At 50.4% G+C, this 17,943-nt stretch overlaps 1 protein-coding gene across 10 annotated transcripts in view; it reads left to right on the top strand.

Moving 5' to 3' along the window:
* The window catches only part of KCNMA1 (potassium calcium-activated channel subfamily M alpha 1), a 397,276-nt gene that overhangs the window by 354,613 nt on the left and 24,720 nt on the right, over positions 1-17,943 (top strand). For 7 of the 10 annotated variants that reach the window (XM_075610347.1, XM_075610350.1, XM_075610348.1 and 4 more), the window contains one exon: positions 13,979-14,092. In XM_075610347.1, coding sequence (XP_075466462.1) covers positions 13,979-14,092 — 114 coding nt within the window. Of the gene's footprint in view, positions 1-13,978; positions 14,093-16,611; positions 16,696-17,943 lie in introns of all 10 variants that reach the window. The other 3 variants (XM_075610355.1, XM_075610354.1, XM_075610357.1) reach the window with 1 other exon arrangement.

Below are 17,943 nucleotides of genomic sequence, written 5' to 3'. Positions count from 1 at the left end.
TCTCTCCGCTTTTTGGGTTGGAACTATATCAGAGGACTTTGGGTCCTTGGGGGGAGGAAGGAGGGAGGGGGAGAGTAGGGGGGGGAGATTAGGGGGGGGAGTGGAGGGCTCGGAGGGGAAGAGGGAGAGGAAAGGGATGAGGGGAGGGTGAGAAAGGGGGGGAGGGTCACCTTGTAACGATTGCATCAGTACATCACTCCCATGGTATACATTCCCTGACGTTATTTGAATATAATTTCTGTGTGATGAATGTGGAGAGGGGGGGGGCTGGGAGGGGGGGGAAATAGGGGCGGGGGGGGGTTAGGGGTGAGAGGGGATGGGGAGTGGGGCAGATTAGGGTGTGTTTGGGTGTAGAGCTCAGTCAGCATATAAAATATACAGTATATATTCAGTTGATTACATGTCAGATACAGCGTGGGGCTGGTAGCTTATCTCAGAACTGCTGTACCCTTTAACATATGCATATTATCCAAAACAATATGTTACCTAGTTACCTAACATTGCTAAGTGAGCTACCAACCGTATACGTATGTTAGGAGGGGGGGGGGGGGGGAAACCTGAGGGGGGTTCCCTAGAACTATTTACATTCAAACCGTATAAACTGTTCCTTTTTGTGTTTGCGGGAGGAACATATAGCATCGGAATTAGGGTAACAGAGGGTTAGGGGAGAAGGGAGCGCTGTTTAACTCAACAACAACAGTTTGTGCGACACGTAGCCAAGGGGGGTATACAGTTTAACTTAGAATAACACTTCAAGGTCCCAGTGGGGTAAGAGAGCAAATGAAAGAAAAACAAGCAGAGAGAAGCGTCCTCCAACGTTGAGATGTTCTCTAACTGCTTAACCTGACTTCGCTTCTTTGAGCTGTAAGTTAGTATATCGTTTAAGAAGACTCCATTGGGGGGAGGGGTGGGAGGGGGGAGGGGACCCTGATCGGGATGGGGGAAGGGGACTCACTAGTTGGCGAGGGGGGGGGGGGGGAAAGTAATGAGGGGGGGTAGGAGGGGGAGGGGGGGTGATGACGGGGGGTGGAGGGGAGTGGGGGTATGGGGGTGGAGGGGGGGGGGAAGGGAGGCGGGGGTGGGGGGCTGGGAAAGGGGTAGAGGGCAGGGAGAAGGGGTAGGGGGCAGGGGGGGGGGGACCGGGGGGGGAGGGGGGTCGTTATCTTATACTAGGTTACTCCTCTATCAATATTATCCCAATCAATATATTACCTAATTACCTAACATTGCTAAGTGAGCACCCGATCTTATACGCATGTTAGGAGGGGGGGAATAGCCAGGGGGGATCACCATGCTTAACTTGGGACACTGGGGGAAGGCTAACTGATTAAGTGTACGGGTGTATCTGTTTTACAGACCCTGTCCTTAGGCGCTCATCCGCGGGGTGCGGGTGGATGGGTCTGGTATGTCCTGTGCTTCTGTCACCATCATGGTGAGAAAGGGAAGGCAGGAGGTCAGAAGGGATGTCAGTTCCCCCTCAGCCGAGGGGGGGGATGAGAAGCAAAATGGAGCCGGGTCTGGTAAGGGACTAACCGGGTGTCGTCCGTTCGGCTCCCCCGGTGAAACTGTACGGAATCCGTCATCCGGTCTCACGTGGTGCGGCGGCTGGAATCGAAGGTGTACCGCGTGTGGTGGTATCATCAGTTGCGGCTCGTTTGAGGATCGATGGGGTGTTTCCCGGTGAGGTAAGGCCTCTCTCGGCGCCATTTTGTAGGATTCCGGGGCATACTGTACGGGATCCGTCATCCAGTCCCACGTGGTGAGGCGGCTGGAAACGGAGATGTGTCGCGTATGATGGAAGCATCACTCGCGGCTCGTCTGCGGATCGATGGGGTTCTATCTGGAGAGGTAAGGCCTCTCTTGGCGCCATTTTGTAGGATTCCAGCGTAGATGTTGGTGTTCTCCCGGGAAGCCGACTTGTTTGGCTGCAGCTGTTACCTCATTTGTCGCGGGATTGCCTTTGCTCCGCGATCCGTTCCGAGGCTCTTACAGGCGGGTCGTCCCTGTCCCGGGCTCGGTTTCCGGCTGGATGGACGGTCTGGAAAGGTTCCGCGGGGAGGCCCAGGGCCTTTGCCAGGTGTTCCATTTCCTCGGGGTGTCGTATGGAGAGGAATTTACCCTTGTGGGATATAATCATTTTAAAGGGGAATCCCCACTTATATTTTATTCCCTTCTCACGGAGGAGTAGTGTAAGGGGGCGCATCGCCTTTCGGAGGTCCACAGTTAGTTTTGATAGGTCATTATAGACCTGGAGCGATTCGTTCCGGAACATGATCGTTTCCCTCTCGCGGCGTGCTCCGATTAGTTTGTCCTTTGTGGAATAACTGTGGAGCCGCACGATCGCGTCCCGCCGGCGATTCGGGTCGTCAGATCGTGGGCCCAGAGCTCTGTGCGCCCTATCGATCTCCATATCGCGAGGGTCTAAGTCTGGGCATATAGATAAAAATAAGTCCACGAGGTAGGCTCTCAGGTGGGTAGGCTGTACCGCTTCGGGGATGCCGCGGATCCGCAGGTTCTGGCGGCGGTCCCGGTTTTCTTGGTCCTCTAACCCGTCGCGGAGTGTGTTTATTTCTTGGCCTAGGCGAATTATTTCTTCGGCAGCTTCAGACTGATGCTGCAAGGCCTCTTCCAGCCTGTCCTCCAGCGTCGTGGTGCGCTCTTGCAAGCTGTGGATGTCCTACTTGATTTCTGCAACCGCTTCCTTGAGGTTAGCTTGCAGTGACCTTTGGAGCTTAGCGTGGAGTTCCTCTAAGAATTCCTTTGTGATTCCCCCGTCCGGGGGAGAGAGGATCTCAGCGGGGCTTGCCGGGTCTGTGAGGCCTTGTTTGCCTCGTGCGCCTGGCGTCGGTCCGCCATCTTGCTTTCTTCCCCCCGCTTCAGTGTGTTGTTTCGCGGGGGTGAAGAACCTGCCAACCCCTTGGATCGGCTGATTTTTTCCCTTGTTCGACATCCCTCGTGTTTTAGGAGGTAGTCAGGGGCCTTTTGGGGTTTTTTTGTCGGGCGAAAACTGCCTTGAATCAGGATTTATATGGATGGGTCTCCGGAGCTCTCCCTTCACCCGTCTGTCCTGGATGACGTCATCGGCACGCCAGCTTGTCTATCTTTAATGAAGCCGACGTGATCTGGATGTATGAGTTTGGGCAGGATAAGACTTAATCTATTGGCCAGTAATTTGGCATAAATGTTAACATCGGTGTTAATGAGGGAAATTGGCCGATAGCTTTGCAGTCCTGCGGATCTTTACCTGGTTTATAAATCAGTGATATAGACACCTGAAGCATCTGCGCCGGGAACGGGGCTCCCGCCAAAACGGCATTAAACATTCGGAGCAACCCTGGGGCCAGGTTCTTACTGAACTTCTTATAATACAGCCCCGAGAAACCATCTGGGCCTGGCGCCTTTGATGGTTTGAGGTCAGTGATGACCTGGGTGAGTTCCTCTAATGTGAAATCTGCCTCTAGGACCTCTCTGTCCAGCCCGCTCAATCCTGTCAGTTTGGAGCCTGACGCTCCGGTGAGGAGGTGGAGACAGCCGGAGGAGAGGCGGAGACAGCCGGAGGAGAGGCCTGTGTGAGGGGAGAGCCGCAGAGAGCGTGCTCTGTGTGTGTGGGTGGGGGTGGGGGGGATAAGCGGGGCGGGGGGGTGAGCGGGGGGGAGGGGGTGTGTGTGTGTGTGACCTTTGGCCCGTCACTCCGCCTCAGGCCAATGAGAGGTGTGCGGGGGCGGGCGGGCCAAGGAAGCAATCTCATTGGCCTGGCCCAAGGTCCAATGGGATTGCCGCTAGGGACCCAGGGAGACACATACAGACATAGCCACATACGACGCTTTCACAAATATATAGTAGATAAGTACGGCTTGTGTTTATATGCCATACTGTAAGTACGGCTTGTGTTTATACGCCATAAGTACGGCCTGTGTTTATATGCCATACTGTAAGTACGGCTTGTGTTTATACGCCATAAGTACGGCCTGTGTTTATATGCCATAAGTACGGCTTGTGTTTATATGCCATAAGTACGGCCTGTGTTTATATGCCGTAAGTACGCCCTATGTTTGAGGCTAGAAATAGCACGGTGTGTAAATGAGTGAAGTGTTGCAGTGAGTTAGTTACAGTATAAGGCAGTTCTTAAGAAAGCCACACCACTGGCCATATTTAAAAAGCCCCCCAAAAAAAAAAATGATCGTGCTTTCACATTTCTCTGAATTCGAAAGAATGTGACATTAAATGAAAGTTTGTGATTAGGGTGGAAAGTGAAAGGAAAGGTCATTTCGGAGAGATAACGTATTCTTTGAACTGTGCCTGTGTGGCTGAGGAGTTCATTCGAACTGGGCCCTTTTCTTCGGGTTTGTGCTAAGCTGGGGCAGGACCTACGCTCTGGGACATGTGGAAGGGGGTGTTTACACCTGCACTCTGCAGTAGTGACTGGGGTTAATAGTGGAGGTAGCAGAGGAATCCCAGGGGGGGGGGGACACCGGGGTAACTAAATGCTCTGCTAATTACCAGCAAGCAGTGTGCACACAGGACTGTGACATTAGCTGACCCGCTGCATGTTAATGAGACGAGGCTGCTCACACACCAGCCCTCTTCCTGCAGCTTCTACGCTGTGGGTTAGGACGCATTAGCAGAGCTGTGCCAGGGCAGGGACCCCCCGTCTCTCCGCAGGCTCTTCTGAGAATTGGCTTAGGACATTATCGTTAAGTCGGTGTCGTTAGCATGTTGCTAATCACTGCCTTAATTGACTGGTGTATCTTATTATCTCGCTTTAATTGCTGTTCGAATTAGAAATATGTGCAGTGTTTGCTGTGGCTTTTATAATGGTGACGATAATGTTTGGGGTGAGCACTGGGTGTGTAAACAGGGTGGGACATTACTATCTAATTCCCGGGTGGCTGTGTGACGGCAGCGATACAGCGCAGGATGTACCGCGCCTGCGCACTCCTGGGCGCCGGCAAAAAGGTTTGGGATCTCAGACAAAGGATCTAAAGATGATCATAATAAAAAAACATTACTCAATGAAATGTAAAAAGCCAGTGCGAGGTTATTACAGGGCGACGATCGGACAAGGAGTTGGGGGCAGCTCATGTAGTACTTACAGTAGCATGACTACAATGTGCTTGTTCAGCCATATGTGATCTGGAATACAGATATACTTTGTATCACTGCAGTTGGCTGTAGGTCACAAGTCAGTGTATATAGCATTGTAACACGCACTTCCACTGGCTGTGGGTTACAGTGCAGTGTGTGCAGTGTATGCAGTGTATCATGTAATGTTACAGACACAGTTTCTTTAGCTGTGTGTTACAGTGCAGTGTAGAGATTGCATCAGGCAGTGTTACATGTACCTTCCCATTGGTTGTGTGTTATAGTGCAGTGTATCAGGCAGTGTTACACACACCTTCCCATTGACTGTGTGTTATAGTGCAGTGTATCAGGCAGTGTTATACACACCTTCCCATTGGCTGTGTGTTATAGTGCAGTGTACAAGGCAGTGTTACACAAACCTTCCCATTGGCTGTGTAGTGCAGTGTATCCGGCAGTGTTACACACACCATCCCGTTGGCTGTGTGTTATAGTGCAGTGTAGACATTGTATCAGGCAGGGTTACACCTTCCCATTGGCTGTGTGTTACAGTGCAGTGTATGAGGCAGTGTTACACACACCTTCCCATTGCCTGTGTTATAGTGCAGTGTAGACATTGTATCAGGCAGTGTTACACCTTCCCATTGGCTGTGTGTTAAAGTGCAGTGTATCAGGCAGTGTTACACACACCTTCCCATTGGCTGTGTGTTATAGTGCAGTGTATCAGGCAGTGTTACACACACCTTCCCATTGCCTGCGTTATAGTGCAGTGTAGACATTGTATCAGGCAGTGTTACACCTTCCCATTGCCTGCGTTATAGTGCAGTGTATCAGGCAGTGTTAAACACACCTTCCCATTGGCTGTGTGTTATAGTGCAGTGTATCAGGCAGTGTTACACACACACATTCCCATTGGCTGTGTGTTATAGTGCAGTGTATCAAGCAGTGTTACACACACCTTCCCATTGCCTGCGTCATAGTGCAGTGTATACATTGTATCAGGCAGTGTTACACTTTCTCCATTTGTCCCAAGGATATGTCACTCAGCCACAGTGCTGAGCTCTCCTACACAACAGCTAAAGTACTCCAATCTTTCTCGGTTAAAGAGCGCTCCTTGTAAAAACTCTCCTCGGCGGTTATTACAGCAGTGCCAGGGGAGCGATTCCACAGGCTCGTTTATAGGAGTTTAATAGATTAAAAGTCCAAATTGAGTCTCACAAAATCACCCTAATCAAGTTCTAATCTGCATAATTTTCACATAAGCAGCAATAGGGAATTGCAAGAACTCATATTTCTCACCCATGACAGTCTGGTGATTAACCCGTGAAATAATGCCCGGGGCACCGGGTAGGTAGGTAGGTAACCCTTCGTATGAACAAGGACAGCAGAACCTGTACACCCGGTGGCATCTCTTCTTGTGCCTGTTCTAAGTTACAGTGTGGTTACCATGGGGAAAGGTAAAAAAATATATATATTTAAAAATACTTTGACGTTTCCGATTTTTTTAAACATATATATTTTTTTAAGGTTTTAATCACCCACTAATTAACCCATTAACACGTGACCCACATCCAGCGAAGGAGGGACCATCGATTAGTTAAAGTCTGGGCCTAGCTTTTAGGGGGTTGCTTTCTGCTTCTAGGACACATTTCGAAAGGAAGAACTTTTCTTCTATATAAATAGATGAGGTCCAGAGTAAGAATATAAACAATCTCTTATTGCAAGTCCCCCAGTTCTGTGCTAACCGTGGTGCTAATATTCTGTCCTCGTTTTTCAGCTGGAAGACTGATGTGTAACCCATTCTGTGCAATGTTTTAGTGCTACGTCTCGGTCAGCACTTGTCTATCACAAGAAATTATTCATGAGGGTCTCTTTCAGCGTCCCAGCAGATGGGGTATGTTAGGCATTAAAAGAGCTTTCAGTAGCAAACGTGATTGACAGGTTTACTTACCCCTGCGATGTCATAGAGTGAGGCAGCCAGCAGAGGGCGCCGGGAATGTAAGCGCTGCCGAAAGAAGTACTCGTCACTTCTGTTTTCGCAATAGAAATGTCACACTGCTCAAACCTTCAGGTGTGCCGATTGCACCTTTCTTTACATACTGTGTATGTACACAAGTCAGACAGCACTTCTAAATGAGACATTGTGGGCGTTTCACTGGGGCACCGGGAAAAGGGACGACCCCACGGGGTCCAAATACAACTATTTCTTTACACACTGTTGTGTAGTGCTCTGTATTACAGTACAGGCCCAATGCAAACCTGCCCCAAATACCTGGCAATCAAATCCTAGCAACGGACACACCGATTAGTGCACGGGTTGTAATACTCAGGTATTCAAGGGCCACCAGCAGGCCAGGTATTAGGGCTATACCTGCTTCAGCACAGGTGGTTATATCAGTGGCTTAGTCATTTGGACTCAGCCACTGATTATTGAGCCACCTGTGCTGAAGCAGGGATATCCTTAAAACCTGAGCTGTTGGTGGCCTTGAGGACGGGTCACCCCTGGATTAGTGGCATTTCTGTGGCTTCTTATCTGGGGTGGCATTGCTCATTGCTCGGGGACAATGCTGGGAAAGTTTCGGTAATATTCTAAGCACCCACCCGCCTTATCTCCTAAAATGTACGCATTGTTTGGGTCATTTCATACTTCTGTGTGATTCCATGAACAGTTGGTACTGTATTTTCAGTGCGAGTATAAGAAGATAAAGAATACTTATTCACGTGACATATTAACCATTAAAGAGCCGTGCAGTACACGATACAACATGAATTAAATGAAACGCCAGAATAGAGACCTCCCTGATGGACGGCAGCCTCACTGCTACACAAGAGACAAAAACCCGCCAACAATACATGCTCTCAGAAACGCGCGGGCACCAAATACAGATGCGCGCGGGCACCAAATAGTGGGGTGCCACAGTGAGAGCTTCAAGATTGAGCCCGGGCTCATTTTAGCCCGAAGCATTGCTGTACCCCAGGTCGCACGCCGTGCCGTACACCAGGCTTTACTCCATGCCGCAGTACTCCATGCAGTATGCCATGCCGCAGTACTCCATGCAGTATGCCATGCCGCAGTACTCCATGCAGTATGCCATGCCGCAGTACTCCATGCAGTATGCCATGCCGCAGTACTCCATGCAGTATGCCATGCCGCAGTACTCCATGCAGTATGCCATGCCGCAGTACTCCATGCAGTATGCCATGCCGCAGTACTCCATGCAGTATGCCATGCCGCAGTACTCCATGCAGTATGCCATGCCGCAGTACTCCATGCAGTATGCCATGCCGCCGTACTCCATGCAGTATGCCATGCTGCTGTACTCCATGCAGTATGCCATGCCGCCGTACTCCATGCAGTATGCCATGCCGCCGTACTCCATGCAGTATGCCATGCCGCCGTACTCCATGCAGTATGCCATGCCGCCGTACTCCATGCAGTATGCCATGCCGCCGTACTCCATGCAGTATGCCATGCCGCCGTACTCCATGCAGTATGCCATGCCGCCGTACTCCATGCAGTATGCCATGCCGCCGTACTCCATGCAGTATGCCATGCTGCCGTACTCCATGCAGTATGCCATGCCGCCGTACTCCATGCAGTATGCCATGCTGCTGTACTCCATGCAGTATGCCATGCCGCTGTACCCCATGCAGTATGCCATGCCGCCGTACACCAGGCTTTACTCCATGCCGCAGTACTCCATGCAGTATGCCATGCCGCAGTACTCCATGCAGTATGCCATGCCGCAGTACTCCATGCAGTATGCCATGCCGCCGTACTCCATGCAGTATGCCATGCTGCCGTACTCCATGCAGTATGCCATGCCGCCGTACTCCATGCAGTATGCCATGCCGCCGTACTCCATGCAGTATGCCATGCCGCCGTACTCCATGCAGTATGCCATGCCGCCGTACTCCATGCAGTATGCCATGCCGCCGTACTCCATGCAGTATGCCATGCCGCCGTACTCCATGCAGTATGCCATGCCGCCGTACTCCATGCAGTATGCCATGCCGCCGTACTCCATGCAGTATGCCATGCCGCCGTACTCCATGCAGTATGCCATGCCGCCGTACCCCATGCAGTATGCCATGCCGCAGCACTCCATGCAGTATGCCATGCCGCCTTATCCCATGCAGTATGCCGTGCCGCTGTACCCCATGCAGTATGCCATGCCGCCGTACTCCATGCAGTATGCCATGCCACCGTACTCCATGCAGTATGCCATGCTGCCGTACTCCATGCAGTATGCCATGCCGCCGTACTCCATGCAGTATGCCATGCTGCTGTACTCCATGCAGTATGCCATGCCGCTGTACCCCATGCAGTATGCCATGCCGCCGTACACCAGGCTTTACTCCATGCCGCAGTACTCCATGCAGTATGCCATGCCGCAGTACTCCATGCAGTATGCCATGCCGCAGTACTCCATGCAGTATGCCATGCCGCAGTACTCCATGCAGTATGCCATGCCGCCGTACTCCATGCAGTATGCCATGCTGCCGTACTCCATGCAGTATGCCATGCCGCCGTACTCCATGCAGTATGCCATGCCGCCGTACTCCATGCAGTATGCCATGCCGCCGTACTCCATGCAGTATGCCATGCCGCCGTACTCCATGCAGTATGCCATGCCGCCGTACTCCATGCAGTATGCCATGCCGCCGTACTCCATGCAGTATGCCATGCCGCCGTACTCCATGCAGTATGCCATGCTGCTGTACTCCATGCAGTATGCCATGCCGCTGTACCCCATGCAGTATGCCATGCTGCTGTACTCCATGCCGTACCCCAGGTCACACGCCACGCCGTACACCAAGCTTTACTCCATGCCGCAGTACTCCATGCAGTATGCCATGCCGCCGTACTTCATGCAGTATGCCATGCTACCGTACTCCATGCAGTATGCCATGCCGCTGTACTCCATGCAGTATGCCATGCTGCCGTACCCCATACCGTACCCCAGGTCACACGCCACGCCGTACACCAAGCTTTACTCCATGCCGCAGTACTCCATGCAGTATGCCATGCCGCCGTACTCCATGCTGCCGTACTCCATGCTCCGTTGCTTTATTTTGATTATCTCCATGCAATAAGTTTACTTCATTATTGTTGGCTTGTCGGACTGCAGGCGTATAAATGGGTGGCCATCTCAGGGATTTAAAAGTATTCCAGGGTGGACAATTCCTGCTTCTATAGTCACAAGCATAATAAAACCGATACCAGAGATTCAGGGCAACGTCATTCTGCCACCCAACCAGCTTGTCGGATGTACCGAAATGGTCCAAAATAGAATGACGGCTGTTTTCGGAGGACTCGTGGTACTGCTATTCCCGTCCTGCCATGTCCCCGTCCCCCTGCACACTCCAAAACCGACCAACTTATTCCCGTAGCTTGGTCCCATCTCACGCCGACCATCAACATGGCTCGATCTGTTACCTGGGCTAGTGGCCACTTCCAACTGGAATACTGATCTATGCTGCCCTGGCCGAACCGCTGCTCTGACAAAGCAATAACTGGGCCAAGATAACCATTAACATATTGACATTCAGTGTGTAACAATTCGCGATTTTTCCTTAGAGGGCGAACTTTTAACGTAAAGTAATATATATATTAATATATGCCAAAAGAACGGCGGTCCGCACAGCCTGCAGCTTTACAGCAGGATATTGGAATTCTGACTTGTTGTCAGTCAGCTGTTTTTGTCTGTCTGGCCTCAGATATATTATAGTGTATTCATAATTATACATATCCACTTAACTAGGACCATCCAAGAGAGGGGAGGGCACTTTCCCAGTGGAAAGAAAGCGTGTCCTGCTTAACACAGTGTCATCACACAAAAGGGACACAGAAACATTGCAAAGTCAAGCAATGCCTTAGTAACTGCTGAGGCATGTACTCCCCTTGCAAACTCACCCCTTGAGGTACCACCAGTGTCTGCCCCCACCCCACTACAAGCAACCCCGCCCGTGTCCCCTTATGTGCTACACACTTTTATACGGTACAGCCAGGGCTAATACATCTCTATGTCATGGGCCATTAAATAATGCATATGTCAAAAAATTAAATAATCAGATAACAATAACGTCATGTCTATAATGTAACCCCTGCAGTGCCTTTAAAGCGTTCTAGACATTCACCACCACGCACATTTCATTAAAAAAGAAATGGCATGGACATTCACAAAGCGACCGGGGCAACCCAACGTGAAACATTGGTGACAAAAGAGAAATGTTCATAACGCCTCTTTGTGTCAGTATTAAGGCTACGTCATGCTTGATAGAGTTCCCTAAACCGTTAAGCATGTCACTACTGTGTAACAAACACGTGAAGTATCCTCCAAGCGGCATGGCCCTGAATCCTGCCTCCCCGGACCCCTCAGCGGGTTGAGCTGTGTTTCCCAGCAGTCCGTGTTCCGTGATGGGTGTGTCGGGTGTGTCGGTGCAGGGCTCTGCATTAAGCGTGTGTAGCTTTGTCACGTCCCGCGAGATTGGGGCCCGCACACCTCGCGAGCTCACGCACTTGTCACTGGTGCTTTTTGAGCGCTGGGAAGGAAGGCGTCACGGTGACCCAGGGTCGCCTGACGTCCCGCGTATAACGGGATTCTCCCTTATTTCATTGACTTGTCCCTGAAAGGTCCGTCGGGCGCATAATTGTCCTGTATTTTAATGCCTTCATGTGAAATACACACGATCCTTGCAAGCTCCGAACCCAACACCCACCACATATACATATACACACATACATACATACATACAGTATATATATATTTTTGTCAAAAGGGAGTGCTACTGGGTGTGACCAAATTTACTGTACAGTATTGCACAAAAAGCCCCAATACAACACCCAAATAACAGAGTGAGTAGTTAAATACTTATCTGTTTGTCTTCTCATAAATAAGCGTCATTTAGTTAAACTCTTTTTGGCCAAAGCATTATAAGCCTGCAGCCACGTCACGGCCTGACCACTCTGCAGCCACGTCACGGCCTGACCACTCTGCAGCCACGTCACGGCCTGTGAAATGCTTGAACTTAACATCACGGTAATGAAACGTCACACACACGTAATAGGTTCTACTCGAGTGTAATAGTTCCCTTTTTCCGATAGATGTCGCCTTACTAAATTATTACTCAATTATTAAAATATCAAAGTTATCGCACTGCCTGATCATCTCATAATTCCATGACCCCAACCGGATTGGCCTCACTTTTTCTCCCACCGCTTCTTGTTAGTGCCATGCGGGTCTTTCCCCGCCCGGCCAAGCACATAGACGATAAAAACCAAAGAATATATACCGTCCCGCCAGAGATACCATTCAGCCGGAAGCGCTAGCAAATCGTTCATCGCTCATTATGGCGTCACACTTTCATACTGGATTTCTGCGTCCCATATTATAAAAACTTAAATGCTGCGACACCACAGTGACCTCCCACAGTGACGGTTTATCAGGGGGATATTTTGCTCCGTTGTAGGCTTGTATTGTATTGTATGTCTTTATTTAGGATTATATTAGGATTCATACAATGTCTGATTTTATTTGTACTCCTTTATGCGAGGACTGAACCCAACGCCCACTGAGGAGGCCCAGCAGAAGTACCCTAATGTCAGTCAAAAGAGTTATAAATATACACTGCTCTGTGCTTGCTAATAGTAGGACGGAATTAGTTATGCGTCTCTAATATATAGGATGAGTGAGAGAGAGATATGTGTCTAATAACGACAGGAGGGGCCTGTCTGTGTTCCTTACACCAGTAGGGAGATTAGGAGATGTGCTTAAAAACTGTTGGCAACAGATGCGGGTTATGTGTTCCTAATAAAAATAAGGACTCCCTGGCAGGAAGGGGGCAGGGGCAGGGAAGTATGTGTCCCCAAAGACTGTATGAATGGAGGGGGAAGAGGTATGTGATTGTAAAGGCAGAAGAGAGATGTATTGTTCCGTAAGTCTGTATGAAGGAGGGGGGAGAGGAGGTATGGGTTCCTAATAATTGTATGAAGAAGGGGAAGAGATGCATGTGTTTTTAAAGACTGAAGGAAGGAGGAGAGAGATATGGGTTCCTAAAAACGTGAAGGAGAAAGAAGAGTTATATGTCTCTAATAACTGTATGAAAGAGTGGGAAGACAGGTATGTGTTCCTACTGTAAGTACTGTATTATGGAGTGGGGAGAGAGTTATCAATGTGTTCTAAATACTGTATGAAGGAGGGGGAGAGAGGTATGTGTTCCTACTGTAAGTACTGTATTACAGAGTGGGGAGAGAGGTGTCAATGTGTTCCTAAATACTGTATGAAGGAGGGGGGAGAGGAGGTATGTGTTCCTAAGTACTGTATGAAGGAGGGGGAGAGGAGGTATGTGTTCCTAATAATTGTATGAAGAAGGGGAAGAGATGCATGTGTTTTTAAAGACTGAAGGAAGGAGAAGAGAGATATGGGTTCCTAAAAACGTGAAGGAGAAAGAAGAGTTATATGTCTCTAATAACTGTATGAAAGAGGGGGAAGACAGGTGTGTGTTCCTACTGTATGTACTGTATTATGGAGTGGGGGGAGAGAGGTATCAATGTGTTCCTACACAGTATATACTGTATTACAGAGGGGGAGAGAGATATGTGTTCCTAAATACTGTATGAAGGAGGCGGAAGAGAGGTATGTGTTCCGTAAAGACGTGAAGGAGAAAGAATAGTGGTATATGTCCCTAATAACTGTATGAAGGAGGGGGCAGAAAGGTATGTAGGATGGGGGAGAGATGTGTGTGCCTCTAACGGTGTTGGCATGGGATAAGAGGTATGTGTCCCTGCAGATTGTTTAGGAGAAGGTACAAAGGGGGGATTATCGGGTGTCCTGCATATTCATGTGCCAGTGTTCTGTGCTTTTTAACCATTTGAATGTATTTATTATCCCTTTAGGGTTTACACCCCCTGGGATGGACCGGTCATCCCCTGACAATAGCCCAGTGCATGGTCTGGCACGGCAGCAGTCCATTACTACAGGGGCCAACATTCCCATCATTACAGAGCTTGGTAAGGAGACTGGGGGCTGCCTTGTGCTTTGGGGGTGTCTGTCGGAGGAGGAGCAGGAGTTAGCGAGCGGTTACATGGTATATTGCCTTGATGTAGCGGGATATATCAAACTCTGAATCTCAGGCATTCATTTATCTCCCTTTTATTCTATGTGGGGTAACGGTTAATGCAGCCACAGGCAGAAAATGGTACTAAGTATCACACCAAACATCACCCTGATACATTGGGTGCAACGTGCAGCCGTCTCCAGCCGTTTGCCTGAAGACGACCTGCAAAAAAACTAAATACAATTGGAGGACCAGTTAATATTAGGGCTGACATTTAAACATGCTAATATTTATATATATATAATAAAAACATTACAAGCTCATAAAGAAAGTTATACATTCACTCAATTCCCTCCCTCTCACTCAAATCTCCCTCCCACACTCAATCCCTCCCTCTCCCTCAACTCTCCTCCCCACACTCAATCCCCTCCCTCTCACTCAACTCTCCTCCCCACACTCAATCCCCTCCCTCTCACTCAACTCTCCTCCTCACACTCAATCCCCTCCCTCTCACTCAACTCTCCTCCTCACACTCAATCCCACCACTCAATCCCCTCCCTCTCACTCAACTCTCCTCCTCACACTCAATCCCCTCAATTCTCCTCCTCACACTCAATCCCTTCTCTCTCACTCAACTCTCCTCCTAACACTCAATCCCTTCCCTGTCCCTCAACTCTCCTCCTCACACTCAATCCCCTCAATTCTCCTCCTCACACTCAATCCCTTCTCTCTCACTCAACTCTCCTCCTAACACTCAATCCCTTCCCTGTCCCTCAACTCTCCTCCTCACACTCAATCCCCACCCTCTCACTAAACTCTCCTCCCCACACTCAATCCCCTCCCTCTCACTCAACTATCCACCTCACACTCAATCCCCTCTCACTCAACCCCCTTTCCTCTCACTTAAACCCCTCCCTCTCGTACAACCCCCCTCAGCACACTCTATCCCCCTCCTCACACTCAGCCCCCTCCTTCTCACACTCCAACCCCCCTCTCTATCCCCTCTCCTCACACCCAATCTCCGCCCCCCTCCCCCCACACAAACACTCAATCACCCCACACTGAGACCTTTACCTTGGGTGGGATAGACCTGGCCAACTTGGTTCCGTCCGCATCGGAACCTGCAGATCTCGGCGACCGGGGGAGGCGTGGCAGGGGGTGGAGGAATGGGCCAAGGAGGGGGTGGAGGAATGGGCCAAGGAGGGGGTGGAGGAATGGGCCAAGGAGGGGGTGGAGGAATGGGCCAAGGAGGGGGTGGAGGAATGGGCCAAGGAGGGGGTGGAGGAATGGGCCAAGGAGGGGGTGGAGGAATGGGCCAAGGAGGGGGTGGAGGAATGGGCCAAGGAGGGGGTGGAGGAATGGGCCAAGGAGGGGGTGGAGGAATGGGCCAAGGAGGGGGTGGAGGAATGGGCCAAGGAGGGGGTGGAGGAATGGGCCAAGGAGGGGGTGGAGGAATGGGCCAAGGAGGGGGTGGAGGAATGGGCCAAGGAGGGGGTGGAGGAATGGGCCGAGGAGGGGGTGGAGGAATGGGCCGAGGAGGGGGTGGAGGAATGGGCCGAGGAGGGGGTGGAGGAATGGGCCAAGGAGGGGGTGGAGGAATGGGCCAAGGAGGGGGTGGAGGAATGGGCCAAGGAGGGGGAGTGAGATCCTCTGCGGACCAGTGAGAATTATGTGGCAGACCGACGTTGGTCCGCAGACTGGCGCCGGTCCGCAGTCCGCTGTTGGGGGACCACTGTTCTAAGGCTTCTCACCACCGATAATATCTGAGTAAAAGATTTGAACTTTTGGCAGAATGTAAAACGCTCAGATTCTTCTCCCGCACGATGGGCAATATTCACTAAGAGGTGTTAAGCCATAACGCGCCTTACAGATTAGCGCTGCTAGTTAATATGACCGGGCACGGCGCGGCACTCGCCCGTTTTGTAGGGTTGATCGCGCTTTGCATTCCCATCGAGCGCCCCTGCCCGATTGGGACAGAAGTGAAGCTTCCTTCACTTCCGGCATCCGAGGCCTAGTCGCATCATCCCTCGTGCCACCAACAGGTCAGGTTTTAAGGATATCCCTGCTTCAACACAGGTGCCTCAACCTGGGCTGAAGCAGGCTTCGGCTGAGCCACTCATTGAGCCACCTATGCTGAAGCAGGGATATCCTGGAAACCTGACCCGTTGGTGGCCCGTGAGGACTGGCATCTCCCACCCTACAGGATAATTATTTCACAAATAACTATCATGTAATATTGTTAATATTGACATGACAGCTGGGTTCCTTCTGTGACACAACTGTGTGTCTTTGTGTCCAAGATACAACCTTTGTCCTCTGTGCTCTTTCATGTCTCTCTCTCCCCCTGTCCTCTCCTCCTCCTCTTCCTCCTCCGTGCTGTAGCTGCCTCATTGCCTCACCCTTCTTGTTTTTTGTTTCTCTGTCTTTTCTCTCTGATACTCTCCCTCCATTTTTAACACTCCCACCATCCAGCTCCGCCTGGCAAACTGCCGCCTTTCATTTCAATCAGTCAGGAAAAAACCAGTGGGACCCACTTCCCGATAATTACCGAGCTGGGTAAGAGCAGCGTCTCACGTTTCTTGACCATTTTGTCTGCTGCGTTTTTACGGCTGCCCTACGGAGAGGCACAACCAGGGAACACCATTCCTCCCAAATTATTAGGGCACGTCTTCATTTGCACATACTGTACTGCACATGGGCTGTTCCCTTGTGAAAGTTACATTCTAATGCGATATGGCACTTTGGAGGTTACGATCATCTGAACTAACCTTGCTGATGGATCATGGAGTTGCCGGTCTTTAGTACACACGTGTATTTCATTGCTGGCGCCCTTCCTGCCTCTGTCACGTAAACTCTCTGTAAGTGATCCTAGGCAAACCACGTCCATTCCCTATACAGCCCTTAATCCACCTCTAACTGAGTAATAATAAGACCATTATTCATTGTTATCTACTGTCCTTTGGGAGCTGCCATTCAGACCAGAGCTTTGCAAACGGGCAGCTACAATTTCGCCCCAGAGGTGGCTGCATCCGTATCACTGCAGTATACTTAGCATCAGTACTTTGGATTTTAAAGGTACAGCATGAGTACAAGAAGTCGGTATTCATGACCTCATAAGACAATAAGGTTTCTCTTCTGTAAAGTGAGATAGCACCGACGCGGTTAGTGGGGCGTTCCCTGAGATAGCGCTGGATGGTCACTCTCACACTACAGGTCGGGTTTTAAGTATATTCCTGCTTCAGCACAGATTGCGAAGTCTTCAACTGAGCCACTGATTGATCCCCCTGTACTGAAGCAGGGATATCCTTAAACCGTGACCTGTTGGCGGGTCTTCTGGACTGGAGCTGAGCGCCCTTGCTATACAGAAGAGCTTGCCATCTAATATCTGGGCACTTCAGGGGGGTTCATTTGATGGAAGCCTTCATGCTGTGCGGTCCTTATACTTTGGGGGATATGTCCCAAAGATGGCATATTATGCCCCGTTTTGCTATGTTGGTCAGGTTGCACCCCTGGTCCGTGTCTGTATACTTTTTTATATATATTTGATTCCGTGTTCTACGTGCTTCTGTGTTTACTTTTGGCTGGGGAGGCGGCGGAGAGACCCCTCTCGGCCTCCTCCTGCAGCTCTTGCTGCGGTTTCTGCGGCTGCTGTCCTGCGTCTCGCGTCTGTTGCTCTGTGAAACGCGTTTGCAGCTTCTGTAACGATTTTCTGTTCTCAGTTCTCACGCTAACATCAGTGCAACCTTTGATCACGCCAACCTCCGATACAAAGTGTTTTATATGAGCGAGCTGAAACTCAGCAGC

The sequence above is a fragment of the Ascaphus truei genome, chromosome 8 (genome assembly GCF_040206685.1).
Source record: "Ascaphus truei isolate aAscTru1 chromosome 8, aAscTru1.hap1, whole genome shotgun sequence".
NCBI classification, from domain to species: domain Eukaryota; kingdom Metazoa; phylum Chordata; class Amphibia; order Anura; family Ascaphidae; genus Ascaphus; species Ascaphus truei.
The sequence above is the reverse complement of the archived record's forward strand: the minus strand, read 5'-3'. Positions and strand labels throughout refer to the sequence as shown.